Source organism: Pogoniulus pusillus, chromosome 1 (assembly GCF_015220805.1).
Source record: "Pogoniulus pusillus isolate bPogPus1 chromosome 1, bPogPus1.pri, whole genome shotgun sequence".
NCBI classification, from domain to species: Eukaryota; Metazoa; Chordata; class Aves; order Piciformes; family Lybiidae; genus Pogoniulus; species Pogoniulus pusillus.
Genome location: NC_087264.1, coordinates 53,646,556 through 53,663,035, shown reverse-complemented (window position 1 = coordinate 53,663,035; position 16,480 = coordinate 53,646,556). Strand labels below are relative to the sequence as shown.

At 49.8% G+C, this 16,480-nt stretch overlaps 1 protein-coding gene across 2 annotated transcripts in view; it reads right to left on the bottom strand.

Moving 5' to 3' along the window:
- HSD17B12 (hydroxysteroid 17-beta dehydrogenase 12) overlaps window positions 1-16,480 on the bottom strand; it is a 115,931-nt gene that overhangs the window by 64,646 nt on the left and 34,805 nt on the right. Inside the window, exons 2-3 of one of the 2 annotated variants that reach the window (XM_064152454.1) lie at window positions 2,246-2,292; window positions 307-382 (exon numbers count right to left, since the gene is read on the bottom strand). The exons of the other annotated variant lie outside the window; for it this stretch is intronic. Coding sequence (XP_064008524.1) covers window positions 307-382; window positions 2,246-2,292 — 123 coding nt within the window. The remainder of the gene's footprint in view (window positions 1-306; window positions 383-2,245; window positions 2,293-16,480) is intronic. 2 annotated transcript variants of the gene reach the window in all.

Here is a 16,480-nt window from a genome sequence, read left to right as displayed (position 1 = left end):
GGGCTAGGTGGCATTTTGGTCTGGTCTGCTGAACTATTCTTAAGGAAGCCCAACAGCATTGGAAGTTCCAATTCCAGAATGAAGCCTCATTGTTCTCAGAAGGTCAAAGCAAACCTCTGCAAGGCCTTTACCATGAATGTCTGTTGCATTTCCTTCACCACTTGTATCTGTTACGTCTGTGGGGAGCACAAGAGCAAACCTTTCTCAAAACTGGAGATGCATAGGAGAGCATGGATGAAATCCATCTGCACCTGCATTTAGTTACAAGCACACCTGTGAAGGTCAGGGAAGAAGTTTTCTACTCACTTATTTCACTAGCCACCTGGTCCAGCTTGTCTTTTGACCTACTGATTAGAGCCACCTTCATTCCACGTCTTGCTAACTGCAACAAAACAAAGCAGGACACATAAGAATGGTCATAAATCACCCCAAGTTAGCATCATAACCAGAGAATCCTCAAACCAGTGACATTCCTCCATCACTTCCTGGTGACCATGTCAGTCTTTGCAAGAGGTGTTACCTTCCTCAGACTGCTTCACAGAGGAGAAAGGCAAGTGGCTATGAACAGAGTCACCAGTGCCCAGCTGCCTTCACAGTAATGTGGGCAGCAGGTGGAGGGAGGAAGTTCTTCCCAGAGAGAGTGATTGGCATTGGAATGGGCTGCCCAGGGAGGTGGTGGAGTCATCATCCCTGGAGGTGTTCAAGCAAAGCCTGGATGAGGCACTTAGTGCCGTGGTCTGGCTGACTGGATGAGGCTGGGTGCTAGGTTGGACTGGATGAGCTTGGAGGTCTCTTCCAACCTGGTTGATTCTATGATTCTGACCCTCTGCTCTACTGAGACCCCACCTACAGTGCTGGATTCAGCTCTGGAGTCCTCAGCACAGCACGGACGGGGGCCTGTTGGGAGGGAGGCCAGAGGATGCCACAGCAATCACAGGGGGCTGGAAGCCCTCTGCTGTGAGGCCAGGTTGAGAGAGTTGGGTTTGTTTATCCTGCAGAAGAGAAGCTTCCAAGGAGACCTTCTGGTGGCTTTTCAGTGTTTAAAGGGCTGATCAGAGAGCTGAGGACAGACTTCTTGGCAGAGCCTTGTGACAGGCCAAGGGGTGATGGTTTGAACTGAAAGAGGGAGATTTGAACTGGGTAGAACAAAGAAATTTGTTACACAGAGGGTTGTGAAACACTGGCCAGGTTGCCCAGAGATGGTAGAAGCCCCATCCCTAGAACCAAATCAGGTCAGGTTGTTTGGGGCTCTGAACAACCTGCTCTAGTTGCAGATGTCCCCACTCCCTGCAGGGAGGTTGTACTAGAGGACCTTTAAAGGTCCCTTCCCATTCTAACCAGCATCATATGATCATATGAATCATCTATGAATCTATTTTCTATAGAGCAGAAAGGAATTTGGGGCCAAGGGGGTGCAGGTGGCAGGGCACAGAGGTAGGAAGGGAGGGATGAGAAATGCTTCCTTCCCTGTGGGTTCTGTAGAACAACAAAAACTGCAGCAAAAGGAAATCTCTCAGGGCTGACCTCAGCCAAACTCGTGCTGGTGTTGCAGAGACCACAGCAGTGAGTCCAGCCAGGCTCTCTTTGACAGTGATGCTGGAGCTGGAAGCTCTTTTTGCTCTAAAGTATTGTAGTCAGCACCATTTGTCATGATGTTCTCTGGGCTTAAAGGGCTGAATTGCCCCACACTAATAGGCACTTGCTGTCTTAAGCAGTACATTCCCTTATCATATTTGGGGCCCACCTATCCATCAAGAGCAGAAGCACAGTAACTAGGAGTAAAACCCAGCCTCAAAGACTCCCTGAACTATTTGGAGTAAGTGGAAAACACTACAAGCAGCTAGAAATGTCCCCTGGAAACCTTGTGCCTGGAAACACCAAGGGTTGAGAAAGCAAAAATAATTAAGAACTGATGACAGAAAAAAAGGTGAAGAACAACATCTGAAGGACAAAGAATTTGGGAGTAAAGTGAAGCTAACAAAACAGGATACAACTTCTGGCTGGTCATCAGAGGGAGGAGGTAAGGCAGGAGATGAGGCCTTGAGCAACATGGTCTAGAGGAAGGTGTCCCTGCCCACAGGACTAGAGGATCTTTAAAGGTCCCTTCCAAGCTTCACCATTTTATCATCTTTTTTTCTCTACAGTTATCCACGTTAAGATAAGGAGCTATGATTTGCTGCTTGACAGAGTTGAGACAACATGACATCTAGCCAAGGATGGAGACACACTTCTAAGTGATTCTTACCTCTTCTGCATAGGCTTTCCCAATCCCATCAGTAGCTCCTGTGACCACTGAAAGAGAGAGACGACACGTTAGTTGTTTCACAGGAATAGCTTCATTAGCAGAGGCATGGTGGTGTGGGGTTGATGGTTGGACTTGATGATATTGGAGGTCTTTACCAACCTTGACAATTCCATGACATTCAAGTCCTCATCCTAGTCAAGAGACAGATCAAAGTCTCTTCAGTAGGAGTGCAACGCAACATAGGGCCTTTGACAAAGGCATGGAGTGACAGGACAAGGGGTGATGGCTGCAGACTGGAAGAAGCCAGATTTAGCTAACACAATGGGAAGAAATTCTTCACCATGAGGGTGCTGAGACACTGGAACAGATTTACCCAGAGAAAGGCAAACAAGTCAGCAGAGCGGCAGCAATTTAAGAGGTTCCTGGAATGCACTGATGATAACTTCCTCCTCCAAGTGGTAACGGAACCCACAAGAAAAGGTGCTGTGCTGGACCTAGTCCTCATGAACAAGGAGAGGCTGATGACTGAAGTGAAGCTGAAGGGTAGCCTTGGCTGCAGTGACCATGAAATGGTAGAGTTTAAGATCCTCAAGGCATCAAGGAGGGTGCACAGCAAACTCACTGCTCTGGACTTCAGAAGAGCAGGTTTCAACTTCTCCAGGAACCTCCTTGGCAAGGTGTCATGGGAATAAAACCTCTGGAAGGAAGGGGGGCACAGGACAGCTGGTTAGTGTTCAAGGACCACTTCCTCCAGGCCCAAGAGCAGGAAAAACACCAGGAGGCCTGCATGGATGCACAGAGAGCTCCTGGACACACTTAGATGCAAGAAGAAAGCCTACAGAGAGTGGCAGCAAGGACAGGGAACCTGGGACAAATACATAGTCTGCGCCACCAGAGCTCAGGTTAGGAAAGCTGAAGGACAGCTGGAATGAAATCTGGCTGGGGGCAGTAAGGGGAACAAGAAGAACTTCTTCAGGTATATCAGTGATGGAAGAAGGACAAGGGAGAATGTGGGACCCTTCCAGAAGGGAAATGAAAAGCTGGTGACAAAGGATATGGATAAGGCTGAGGTGCTCAATGACTTCTTTGCCTCAGCCTTCAACGGCAGGAGCTCCAACCACAGTGTCCAAGTCCCAGAGGGCAGAAGCAGAGACTGGGATAAGGAAGATCTGCCCACTGTAATTGAAGATTGTGTTCATGAGCACCTAAGGAATCTGACCGTGCACAAGTCCATGGGGCCTGAGGAGATCTACCCACAGGTCCTGAAGGGCACTGGCAGGTGAAGCTGCTAAACCACTGCCCATATCTGACAGGTCAGGGCAGACTGGTGAAGTTCTGGTGACTGGACAAGGGCAAACACAATGCCCATTTTCAAGAAGGGAAAAGAGGATGACCCCAGGAATTACAGAGCAGTCACTCCCACCTCTGTGCCTGGCAAGAATACGGAGCTGATCCTTCTGAAGGCTCTGCTAAGGCAAATGGAAAACAAAGCAGAGGTGGTTGGTGATACCCAGCAAAGGCTGCACCAAGGGCAGATCCTGCCTGACAAATCTGATGGCTTTTTATGATGAAGTCACAGCAAGAGTGGACAAGGGAAGGGTAACTGACATCATCTACCTGGATCTGAGCAAGGCATTTGACTCTGTCCCACAGGACACCCTGGTCACCAGGATGGAAAAAGCAAGGACTGGCTGGGTGGGGCACTGCTGGGTAAGGAATGGGCTGGATGGTCACATGCAGAGTGATGGTCAAGGGCACAATGTCCCCCTGGAGACCAGTGGCAAGTGGCATCCCTCAGGGGTCAGTGCTGGCACCAGTGCTGTGTAACATCTTTGTCAGTGACATGGACAGACCAATCAGTGCAACCTCAGCAAGTGTGCAGATGGCACCAAGCTGTGTGGCACAGTTAATTTGCTAGAGGGCAGGGATCCATCTAGAAGGACCTGGCCAGGCTGGAAAGGTGTGCCCAGGCCAACCTCATGTCATTCAACAAGGCCAAGTGTAAGGTCCTGCACCTGGGTGGGTGCAAGCCCAAGCACAACTCCAGGCTGGGTGAGGAATGGCTGAGAGAAGCTCTGAGGAACAGCCCCTGGGGGTCTGGGCTGATGAAAAGCTCCACAGGAGCCTGCAGTGTGAGTGCAGCCCAGACACAACCCTGTGCTGGGCTGCAACAAGAGCAGTGTGGGCAGCAGGGCAAGGGAGGAGATTCTGCCCCTTGGCTCTGCTCTCCTCACACCCCACCTGCAGTCCTGGGGGCAGTTCTGGAGCCCCCAACACAAGCAGGACATGGAACTGCTGGAGCCAGTCCAGAGGAGGCCACCAAGATGCTGAGAGGGCTGCAGCAGCTCTGCTGTGAGGACAGGCTGAGAGAGTTGGGGCTGTGCAGCCTGGAGAAGAGAAGGCTTCCAGGAGACCTTGGAGTGGCCTTCTACGATCTGAAGGGGGCTACAGGAAGGCTGGGGAGGGACTATTGACAAGGTCTTGTAATGACAGGACGAGGGGCAATGGGTTTAAACTGGCAGATGTTAGGAAAGGGTTATTTACAGTGAGGGTGGTGAGGCACTGGAACAGGTTGCCCAGGGGGGTTGTGGCTGCTCCCTCCCTGAAAGTGCTCAAGGCCAAGTTGGATGAGGCCTTGAGAGATCTGTTCTAGTGGGAGGTGTCCCTGCCTATGGCTGGGGCTTGGAACTGGATGAGCTTTGAGGTCCCTTCCAATCTAAGCCACTCTGTGATTCTGTAAGTCTGGCAGTGTTCAAAGGCAGGTTGGTTAGAGCCTTGAACCTAGGTCTAGTGTCTGTGGCAAAGGAGCTGAAACTAGATGATCTTTAAGGTCCCTCCCAACCCAAACCATTCTATGATCCCTAAGTTTCTTGGACTCGCACAGAGGCCATTCTACACCCAAGGAAAGAGATGGAGTTAGAAGCCTAATAGTTGCATCATGCTGAGCACCACTTCCCATCTTCCCATGCCAGCCCTTTGGCTCACTGTGCTTCCTCAGAAGCTGTATGGACTAAGAGAGACTTCCAAGTCATTTAACTGGAAAAACAAAGCTCAGTTAAAACCATTAAACCATCTCCCAACTTCCTTTTGAGGAGACAGCAAAATAATGCATGTGCAAGCCTCTAAGCATCCAAGAAAACAAACCTTTGAGACATGGTCAACAGGTATCTTAAGACAAAAAAACCACTTCTTTGTTGTGAGGGTGCTGGAGCCCTGGAGCAGACTGCCCAAAGAGGTTGTGAAGTCTCCTTATCTGCACAGGTTCCAAACCCAGCTGTGCACTGTGACCCTGGGCAAGCTGCTTTGGGTGACTCTGCTTTAGTAGTAAGGTTGGATGGGATGATCCCTAGAAGTCTTTTCCAACCCTCACCATGCTGGGATTCAGAGTCCTGTAACCACTGTGGTATGTATAACTGGGAGAGCCATCAGCACATGGGGCTTTTCACCTGTGGGTGGTTGGGATCTGTGTCAAGCCTCAAGTCCTTCTAGGATTCTCTTCCACAGGCTGAGAAGCTCTGAGTGACTCAACATGCCATTAGTCTGACAGATTATCCCAGGGCTCTCACCACACCAGCAGCTGATGACATCAGTCCACTTGCTAAACAGCAATTCCTCCAGAAGATGCTATGCCAGCTGCAAGCATGTTCACCACCACTTCCTCCACTTCTCAGCTCTCCCTTCTCAAACAACATAGAATCAACCAGGTTGGAAGAGAGCTCCAAGCTCATCCAGTCCAACCCAGCACCCAGCCCTGGCCAGTCAACCAGACCATGGCACTGAGTGCCTCAGCCAGGCTTGGCTTCAACACCTCCAGACACAACCACTCCACCACCTCCCTGGGCAGCCCATTCCAATGCCAATCACTCTCTCTGCCAACAACTTCCTCCTAACATCCAGCCTAGACCTTCCCTGGCACAGCTTGAGGCTGTGTCCCCTTGTTCTGTTGCTGGGTGCTTGGCAGCAGAGCCCAACCCCACCTGGCTACAGCCTCCCTTCAGGGAGCTGCAGACAGCAATGAGCTCTGCCCTGAGCCTCCTCTGCTGCAGGCTGCACACCCCCAGCCTCTCCTCACAGGGCTCTGCTCCAGGCCCCTCACCAGCTTCATCACCCTTCTCAGGACACCTTCCAGTGTCTCAACATGTCAGATGAGAACAACTTATTACTATCACTATAAACAAGGACAGTAATTTGAGCCTTGTTAAAGCTTCATACAACCAAATGGAGAGTGTTGGTCAACCTCTACCTGAGCAAAACTCACAGCAGACAGAGGTGTTGGCCAGTGCCTGGATTCAGCCACATCTTCCCTTGGAGGCACCAGAAGGAGATGTGTTTGCAGGTGATTTGATTAGTCACTGCCTGCAGATGACCCAGAACAGTTGGCATGCAAACAGCAGCCAGAATGTTCCTGGTTGGAGTATTAAGAGCTAAGAAATGCTGTCACCATTTCAGTTTCTGGGCCTGTTAGCTGTAAACCACTAGAAATAATCCCATGGTGGTGAAGCCACCAGCAAAGATCCTCTGTGAACCTGAATTGCCAACAAGTGCAGAAAGACACAAAAGAGCCAGGCATGGAATCAAAGAATTCAGCTGGTTGGGAAAACCCTTTAAGATCAAGTCCAACCTTCTTTACCTTCACCAAGGCTGCTGTTAAACCATGTCCCTCAGCACCACATCTCTGCATCTTTTGAACACCTCCAGGGATGGTGACTCCACCACCTCCCTGGGCAGCCTGTGCCAACGCCTGACCACCCTTGCAGCAAAGAAATTGTTCCTAATCTCCAACCTAAGCTTCCCCTGGTGCAACTTGAGGCTATTTCCTCCTGTTCTATGACCTGATACTAGGGAGAAGATGCCAACCTCCACCTCATTCCAGCCTCTTTTCAGGAAGCTGTAGAGAGCAATGAGGTCTCTCCTCAGCCTCCTTTGTCTTCAGGCTAGACATCCCCAGTTCCCTCAGCTGCTCCTCACCAGATCTGTTCTCCAGACCCTTCACCAGATTTATGGCCCTTCTCCAGACCCACTCCAGCACCTCAATGTTCTTCTTGTAGTGAAGGCCCCAAAATTAAACCCACTACTTGAGATGCAGCCTCCTCGTAAGACCTGTTCTGCAGACCCTTGAACTGGAGCAAGTTGCCTGAAGCCCCAAACGACCTGACCTGGAATGGTTTCAGGGAATGAAGCTTCTACCACCTCTCTAGACTAACACAGACCTGTGAGTGTGTGACAGTTTGGGAGTTACCCACCCCCCACACACACTCTTATGAAATCACCCAGACTAGACTCAGGTGGCTGGAGGTTAAGGAATGAAGCTTTCTATTCCCAGCTTAGCACAAGATACAAGCAGATACTAACAATAATTACAGCTATAGACAGCAATATACAGGTTAAAGGTAACACAGAAACACAACAGCCCTCCCAGAAACCAGAGTGCCCAGGAGGGACTCCCAACCACCCTCCTACCTTCTTTCCACCTTTCTACCTGACCCCAGAGTCTGCCTTGTGTGCAAGGTGAGTTTGGAAGATTGGCAAGGGGGGTTAGAGGCAGAATTAGTTGGATTACACAGTGAAAGCCCAGGGAGAAAAGCAAAGACACTGACTCCAACAGACAGAGACTCTCACACTGTCTGCTCTATATTCTTGCTTTTATACACCTCGGCAAGGCTGAGTGAAGTAGACATCACCACAGTTTCCTTCTCACAGCCTATCATCTCATTTTTCTCAGTAAAATATTCCAATTAGGCTCAAACCAGCACAGAGAGCAATACTTAGATGCCAGGTTGTAAAAGCAAGAAAAGAGGTGGGAAGAAGGAAAACAACTGAAGCAATGTCACAAAGGTCAAGGCACAGCCATTGTATCTTCCTCCACTCTTCTCATGTGTACATGGTATGGAATAAAGGAGAGATAAACAAGAGGCTTTGGTAAGAGCTGGAGATTAGTCAGACACCTTACTACTTCCCCTAAAGGTATATCCAGCCCTGAACCAACCTGCAGGGCAGTGGTGGAGTCCCCCAACCCTGGATGAGTTTAAAAGCTGGGTAGATGTAGTGCTGAGGAACATGGTTTAGTGGTGACCTGGCAGTGCTGGGTTGATGGTTGGAGTTGGTCTCAAAAGTCACAGAATCAACCAGGTTGGAAGAGAGCTCCAAGCTCATCCAGTCCAACCTAGCACCCAGCCCTAAATAATCAACTACACCACGGCACCAAGTGCCCAACCCAGGCTTTGCTTTAACACCTCCAGGAACAGTGACCCCACCACCTCCCTGGGCAGCCCATTCCAATGCCAATCACTCTCTCTGGCAACAACTTCCTCCTAACATCCAGCCTAGACCTGCCCTGGCACAGCTTGAGGCTGTGTCCCCTTGTTCTATTGCTGGGTGCTTGGCAGAAGAGCCCAACCCCAGCTGGCTACACCTTCAGGTAGTTGAAGACAGCAGTGAGGTCCCCCTGAGCCTCCTCTTCTGCAGCCTGCACACCCCCAGCTCCCTCAGCCCCTCCTCATAGTGTCTGTGTTCCAGGCCCCTCACCAGCTTCCTCGCCCTTCTCTGGACACCTTCCAGCACCTCAACATCTCTCTTGACTGGAGGAGCCCAGAACTGAAACCAGAACTCTTCAAACCAGAAGAATTCTATGACTCTACAGCTTCCATACCGATCACATTCATCTCTAGCTTCCACTCTGGAGCCAAGTGTTGCAACTACTCTAAAGCTGTGTCAGCTGAAGTAAATTTTAACTACCAGCTTGACACCCTGAAGCTAGTTTAGCTCCAAGTGTGGATGGAGCTTTGAAATTCTGTTTCTTCCACAGCCTGCCTCCAACCAACATTGCAAACTGACTTCAGCTGGCAGAGTTCAAAGGAGGCAAAGCAAGCAGGGGAGGAGTAAGTTATTGTCTGCAGAAGAAAGCTGCACCAGCTCACAAGTGTGATTATAACATTTACTCACTAGTCAGACTAACTGTAGTAGCTTCCCACTTCAGCCATCTGCTGTCTCCAGAAGAGTGCCCAGGCAGCTCATCAAGTCAAAAGTTTACCTGAATCACAGAATGGTTTGGGTTGGAAGGGACCTCAAAGATCACCTAATTCTAAACCCCTGCCATGTGCATGGACACCTCTTACTGGATCAGACTACTCAAGGCCCCATCCAACCTGGCTTTGAATGCTGCCAGGTTGGAGCCTTCACAGCTTCTCTAGGCAACCTGTGCCAGTGCCTCACCACCCTGATAGTAAAGAACTAGAGATATTAGGAGGAAAATGTGGCTTCTTCCAGATCTTCCTGGAGCATTCTCTTCTCCAAGGCAGACAACCCAAACTCTCTCTCTGTCCTCATCAGAGAGGTGCTCCAGCCCTTGAATCATCTGAATAGAAGCTTCCAATGAAGCACTGGATGATTTTAGGCAAGGAAGTCGACCTCCAGCTTCTCCCTGACTGTTCGGGATGCAGAGGAAAAGGAGAGGAGACACAAGGAAAGCCATCCAGTAGCATGATGGACTAAGAACAGCTCACTCCTCAGATCACTATGGGAGATGGAAATGTTCTTCTATCCAAGGTAGTTACCACTAGACAGAGTTCAGTAGCTCTGCACATGAGGTACTCCACAAGACAAGATGAGAATCCAGAAGAGATTGTCACCCAAAGACATGCTGTCTGGACAGCAGCACAGAGCTGACACAGCCAAGACTTCAACATTATGTGCCAGCAATGTGCCAAAAAGGCCAATGACATCCTGGGGTGGATTGGAAGTGTTGTGGTTAGTAGGTCAAGAGAGGTTCTCTCCTGCCTCTACTGCCCTGGTGAGGCTGTATCTGGAATACTGTGTCCAGTTCTGGCTCCCTCAGTTCAAGAGGGACCTCAGGGATCTGCTGGAAAGCATCCAGCACAGAACCACAAAGATGCTGCAGGCAGTGGAACATCTCCCTGTGAGGCCAGGCTGAGGGAGCTGGGCTTGAAGCAGAGGAGCCTGAGGGCTGCCCTCATTGCTGCTGATAAGCATGTGCAGGGCAGTGTCAGGTGGATGCAACCAGGCTCTGCTCAGGGGTGTCCAATGACAGGACAAAGGGCACCCAGTGCAGTATTCCTTATGGGAACATAAGGAAAAGCTTTTTCACTGTGAAGGTGCTGAAGCCCTAGAGCAGGCTGGCCAGAGAGGTTGTGGGGTCTTCTTCTGTGAAGACATTGAAAACCTGCCTGGATGTGTCCCTGTGTGACCTACTCTAGCAGGGAGCTTGGACTGGATGATCTCTATAGATTCCCTCCAACCTCTAACAATCTGTGATTCTGTGATCTTGTTTCAGTTCTGAGTCCATGTCCATGCAGCCTGGCCCTACTGAGTTCAGCACAGGGAAAGGACCTCCTCTCGCTCTTCTATGCAGTGACACTTTCCTACCTGGGTCACACTGGCACAGCCATCTTTAGAAAGGGCTACAGGTGTGTGCATGGGGGTTACCCTCTAGTCTCAGCTTTCATTTCACAGACTCAGAGAACTGTTTTGGTTAGAAGAGACCACTAAGATCACTGAGGCCAATTGCCAGGTCACCACTAAACCATGTCCCTCAGCACCACATCTACACAGCTTTGAAATCCCTCCAGGGATGGGCTTGAGCACATGTTCAGTAAATAAACTATTCCTCATGTCCAACCTAAGTCCCCCCTGGTGCAACCTGAAGCCGTTCCTCTTTGTGCTACCACTTGTTACTAGGGAGAAGAGACTGACCTCCATATAGCTCCAGCCTCCTTTCAGGGAGCTGTAGAGAGCAATGAACTCCCTTCGGACTCCTCTTCTCCAGGCTAAACACCTCTAGTTCCCTTAGCTGCTCCTCACCAGACCTGTTCTCCAGGCCCTTCACCAGCTTTGCTGCCCCTCTTTAGACATTTCCATTGTGCATGAGGAGTCCACCAGACCTCATGCTGTTCAAATTGGTAGACAAGAAGTGGAAAAGCTGCTCAACCACTTAAATGCCCACCATTCATGCTAGCACTGGTCCACACCACACAGGCATAAGTGACTTTGACTCCAGTGCTCTGGATTCAGCCCTGCTAAAGCTTAAGTGCACAAAGAGAAGCTCCCAGTGTAGTGCCAAGGCCACCAAAGCCAGAAAGCACCATGGAGCATCTCAAACCTTTCCAGCTCCTTCTCTGAGTTTACTCATACAGCTTTGACCTCTTCAATTTAAGACATAGCTACACAAGAACCCACTACAGCAAGTAGACAGGAACCCATCATGACCTCTACTACTGCACTAGATACCAACAGACAATCATAGAACAGTAGGTATTGGAAGGGATCCCTGGAGATCATCCAGCCCAACCCTATTGCTAATGCAGGTACATCTAGATCAGGTCACACAGGGACAGGTCCAGATGGGTTCCAAATGTCTCCAGAGAAGGAGACTCTGCAGCCTCTGAGCAACCTGCTCCAGGGCTCGAGTACCCCCACAGTAAAGAAGTTTCTCCTCAAGCCTACATGGAACCTCCTGTGTCCTAGTTTGTACCCACTGCCCTTTATCCTGTCACTGACCAAACTGGAAGCAGCCTTTGCCAAACAGGGCACAGTTCAATGAACTCAGCCACTGGTGGCCTCGCACTAGGAGAGAATAAACTTTCCCCTTATTAACAGAGCCATGGACCAAGCTTATCAAGCACTGTGTAACCACCCAGTGGCTTCAGCCCAGAAGATTAATATCCCTCAGTGGTACATGCCCTGGGGCAATAAGGCTGGTGAAAGGTCTGGAGAACAGGTCTGGTGAGGTGTGCCTGAGGGACCTGAGGTTGCTTAGACTGGAGAAAAGGACATGAGAGGAGACCTCATTGCTTTCTACAACTACTTGAAAGGACGGTGGAGCCAGGTGGGGGTTGGTCTCTTTTCCAAAGGAAGAGGCAATAGGACAAGAGGAAATGACCTCAAGTTGCACCAGGAGAGTTTTAGGTTGAACATGAGGAACAGTTTCTTCCCCCAGAGGGTTGTTAGGGCCTGGAACAGGCTGCTCAAGGCAGTGGTGGCCCCTCATCCGTTGAGGGATTGAAAAGCCATCTAGATGTGGCACTAAGGGACCTGGCAGTGCTGGGTTAACTGTTGACTCAATGACCTTAAAGGTCTTCTCCAACCTTAATGCTTCTATGACTTAGGGCCTAGAAATGCAGACTTCTCCAGAAGGAGAAATTTGTCTTTCCAAGGAAGAGGTCACCTATAAAACATCCAACACCTCCTAAGACAAACACTGGAGAAACATTCCCTGCTGTTAAAAGGGTTCTACCCTTCTGAAGCCAGGCAAAGCAGCACCCAGCAGACCACAGCAGCTTCCTTTCTGCATGAAGTGAATATTCCAAGCCCATCTGCTTCTTATGCAGCCAGGGCATCTTGAGAAGAATGGTGCAGCATAGCATGAGGCAAGCATGGAGAAATCCTCTTGCCTCACAACAGGAGCAAGGACCACAGTTGACTCAGGGACAGAGAAAAGGAGCAGCAGCAGGCAGAGAAAATTCTCCTGCAGCTCTGCAGAGCAATCAGGCTGAAATGAGATTATGATTCGTGACTCCCCATTTCAAGGTTAGACGACAGCAAAGACAAAGCTTAAAAAGATCAAGCCTGCCTTCAGACACAAACACAGCTTCTCCCTGGCAAAATGAGCTTCTGAGGTGCCTGATGGAGATAAAGCATGGAATGCTCAGAGACATCTTGCTGCGAGCAAACAGCAGCAGGCATCCACCTAACTCCGCCGGGACTACTTGCATCATGAATCATAGGATGCTTTGGGTTGGAAGACACCTCCAAAGGTCACCTAGTTCAAGCCCCCTGCAGTCAGCAGGGACATCTTCCACTGGATCAGGCTGTGATCAGACCCTGTCTAGCCTGACCTTGAATATCTTCAAGGATGGGGCCTCAATTACCTCCCTAGGCAACCTGTTGCAGTGTTCCACCACTCTCATGGTGCAGAACTTGTTCCTAGCATCCAACCTACATCTCCTCTTATCTAATTTCAAACCATTGCCTCTCATCCTATCGCTGCAGGCCAATCTCTCAGCTATGTTCTCCATTCACGCACAAGTCACTCCCATCCTGCAAGACCAAATCCAGGTAGGAATCACAGAACTGCTTTGGTTGAAAAAGACCTTAAAAGATCATCCAGTTTAACCATCCTCTAATGCTACCAAGCCGGGTGCTAAATCTACCTCCTTGGGGACCCTGTTCCTGCTAAACCACATCCCTCAGCACCACACCTCTGTGCCCTTTAACCCCTCCAGGGATGGTAATTCATCTACCTCCTTGGGAACCCTGTTCTAACAGCTGAGAACCCTTTCAGTGAAGAAGTTTTTCCCTAATGTCCAACCTAAACCTCCCCTGGTGCATCTTGAGGCTGTTTCCTCTTCCTATTGCTTGTTCCTCAGGAGAAGAAACTGACCCTCACCTGATTCCAACCTCCTTTCAGGGAGGTGCAGAGAGCAAGGGCAAGGGTCCATCACAACACAACATAAAGCTGCAGCAGATACCACACTAAAGAATCAAGCAGGAAGCCATGGTGGCTCATTAAAGCTGAGAGAAGCTTCTAAGCACAGCTAAACCTTAGCAGAGGTTTAAAGTACAGCACATAAATAACTGAAGAGTCGAGATCCTTCTGCTACGAAACACTGAAGCTATATTAAGAAGATGACAGCTCCTGGGGAAAACAAAAGCTGGCAAGGGGAGAAAAAGACTATCCCTGCTTGGCATCAAGCAGAGCTTCATTTATTACAGATTTATATAAATCACTGGCATTTGACCAATACCAAGCTTCTAGATTATCTCTCCAGCCAACAAAAAGGACTTGAGTCTCTCTGCTGGTTTAAAAATGTGCTACTTTTTTGTCCTCCTCGGCTTGCTAGGAACAGGCTATTTTTAGGAAGAGCCCAATCAACCTTATCAAAAACCCAAGCAGCAAAAAATAGACTGGAGAAACACTGGAAGCAAACCGGGGGGGGGGGGGGGGAGGAAGGAGCTATTTTTATCTGCTCTGTCTATCCCTGCCCACTCCCCGCAAATCCCAACTGCACCCACCGGGCAGGAGCGATCAAGTTATTCCAGGCAGCTCCCTTTCCACCACCACCTCCTGGAACACCTGAATGCAGGCAACCACTCAACTCCAACCCTTCTCATTCTGTGTTTCTGTGTGATTAAAGATTAATACAGCCGCAAACCATGACAGCAGAGTGCTTTTTTTTGGGGGGGAGGGGGGTGCGAGGAGAGAAGAAGGGATGACAGAGAGCTTGCATCAGTATTCCTCTTGGGGATCTGCTACATGGGAAGAAAATTGCTATTTCAATTCCCCTTTTTGCTGCTAAAAATAGCAGCCCCAATTGATTCGAGGAGCAAACAGGGCACTGGCTTTAGCAGTGCCAAATTTAGCAGGCAGTGAAGTCCCAAGGAGCGAATGCTAACGCAGTCTAACACATGCCAGCTCATATTTAACCCAGAACAAAGAAGAGAAGCATGCTGGCTGCAAGTTAATAAGACAGCAGCAACTCCCTGCATTTTTATGATATATAAAAACACACACACAAATCAAGGAAAAAAACCACCACCCTAGAAAACTCAGTGTGGAAAAAAAAGAAGGTAGATAAACTTCTCTTGCAGGCTCGATTTTGCTTGCTGAAGGAGGAGGAAAGCTCACCTCTATCAGGAAGACTAGGTACAATCCTAGAAATTCTGATTTATTTTTGTATAGGGTTGCCTTTTTTTTGGTGGTGGTTGCTGTCTTCCTGTTCAGAGGAGCTGAAAAACCCCTAATGGTGAGGCTTGGGAAAGACGACAGGAAGAAGGTCCAATTCTCAGAAGCAGCCACTGACTGTGTCTAGGAAAAAGAAAAACCACTTCACAGTCTATAAATACTGCAGCACTGACAAGCCCCCCTTGCACCCAGAGCTATGGCAAGGAAGGGGTTTGAGCTCAGTGCTCTTGAGATGCCCTCAGACTTTCTTTGAGAGCCAGAAGCAATCTAGAAACCCCCAGCAAGAAAAACCACCCAGAAAAGCCCATGAAAGCCACAGGCAATGCTTGAGCAACATCTTCACAGAATAGTTTAGGTTGGAAGGGACCTTAGACATCACCTGGCCCCAACCCCCCTGCCACGGGCACAGACACCTCTGCTAGCCTAGGTTGCTTAAGGCTCCATCCAACCTGGCCTTGAACACCTCCAGGGAGGGGGCAGCCACAACTTCCCTGGGCAACCTGTGCCAGTGTCTCACCACCCTCACTGGAAAGAGTTTCTTCCTAATCTCTACTCTCAATCTCCTTTTGTCAAGCTTCAATCCATTCCATCTCATCCTGTCACGACAAGTCCTTGCAAAAAGTCTCTCCCCAGCTTTCTTGCAGCCCTCTTCAGGTACTGAAAGGCTGCCCTAAGGTCTCCCTGGAGCCTTCTCCTCTCCAGGCTGAACAGCCCCAACTCTCTCAACCTGTCCCCATAGAGGAGGTTCTCCAGCCCTCTGATCATCTTCCTGGCCTCCTCTGGACTCCTCCATGTCCCTCTTATGTTAGGGTCACCAGAACTGGAGGCAGTACTCCAGGTCAGGTCTCAGCAGAGCAGAGGGGCAAAATCCCCCCACCCTGTGCTGCTGCTCTCCCTGCAGCCAGCACACAGCTGCCTGCTGGGCTGCCAGTGACCAGTGCTGGCTCCTGGGGAGTCTGTCACAGCTGACACCCCCAAGTCCTTCCCCTCCAGATTGCTCTCAGCCACTCCTTGCCCAGCCTGGGTTTGTGCTTTGGATTGCCTCAACCCAGGTGCAGGACCTTGCATTTGTCCTTCTTGAACTTCATGAGTTTGGCTTGGGCCCACCTCTCCAGCCTGTCCAAGTCCCTCTGGATGCCATCCCTTCTCTCCAACATGTCAACTGGACCACAGAGCTCAGTGTCACCTGCAACTTGCCGAGGCTGCCTTCATCCCACTGTTCAAGTCACTGACAAAGGTCTTAAACAGCACTGGACACAGTACAGACACCTTAGGGGAACCACTTATCCCTGGTCTCCATTTGGACATTGTGCCATTGACCCCAATCCTCCAAGTGAAGCCATCCAGTTTCCAATGTCTGAATTCTCCCAGCTGCAGGCTGATTGTTCCCTGTAGACTCTCACTCAACTCTTTGACATTAACCATGTGTGATGTGTTGTGGATGTAGGAATCTGTCTCCTATATTCAGAAGCCCTCATCACATTGCAAACAGAGGGACTTTGCTGCTTTCAAGGCTTTTGACACAGAAAAAGTCAGGT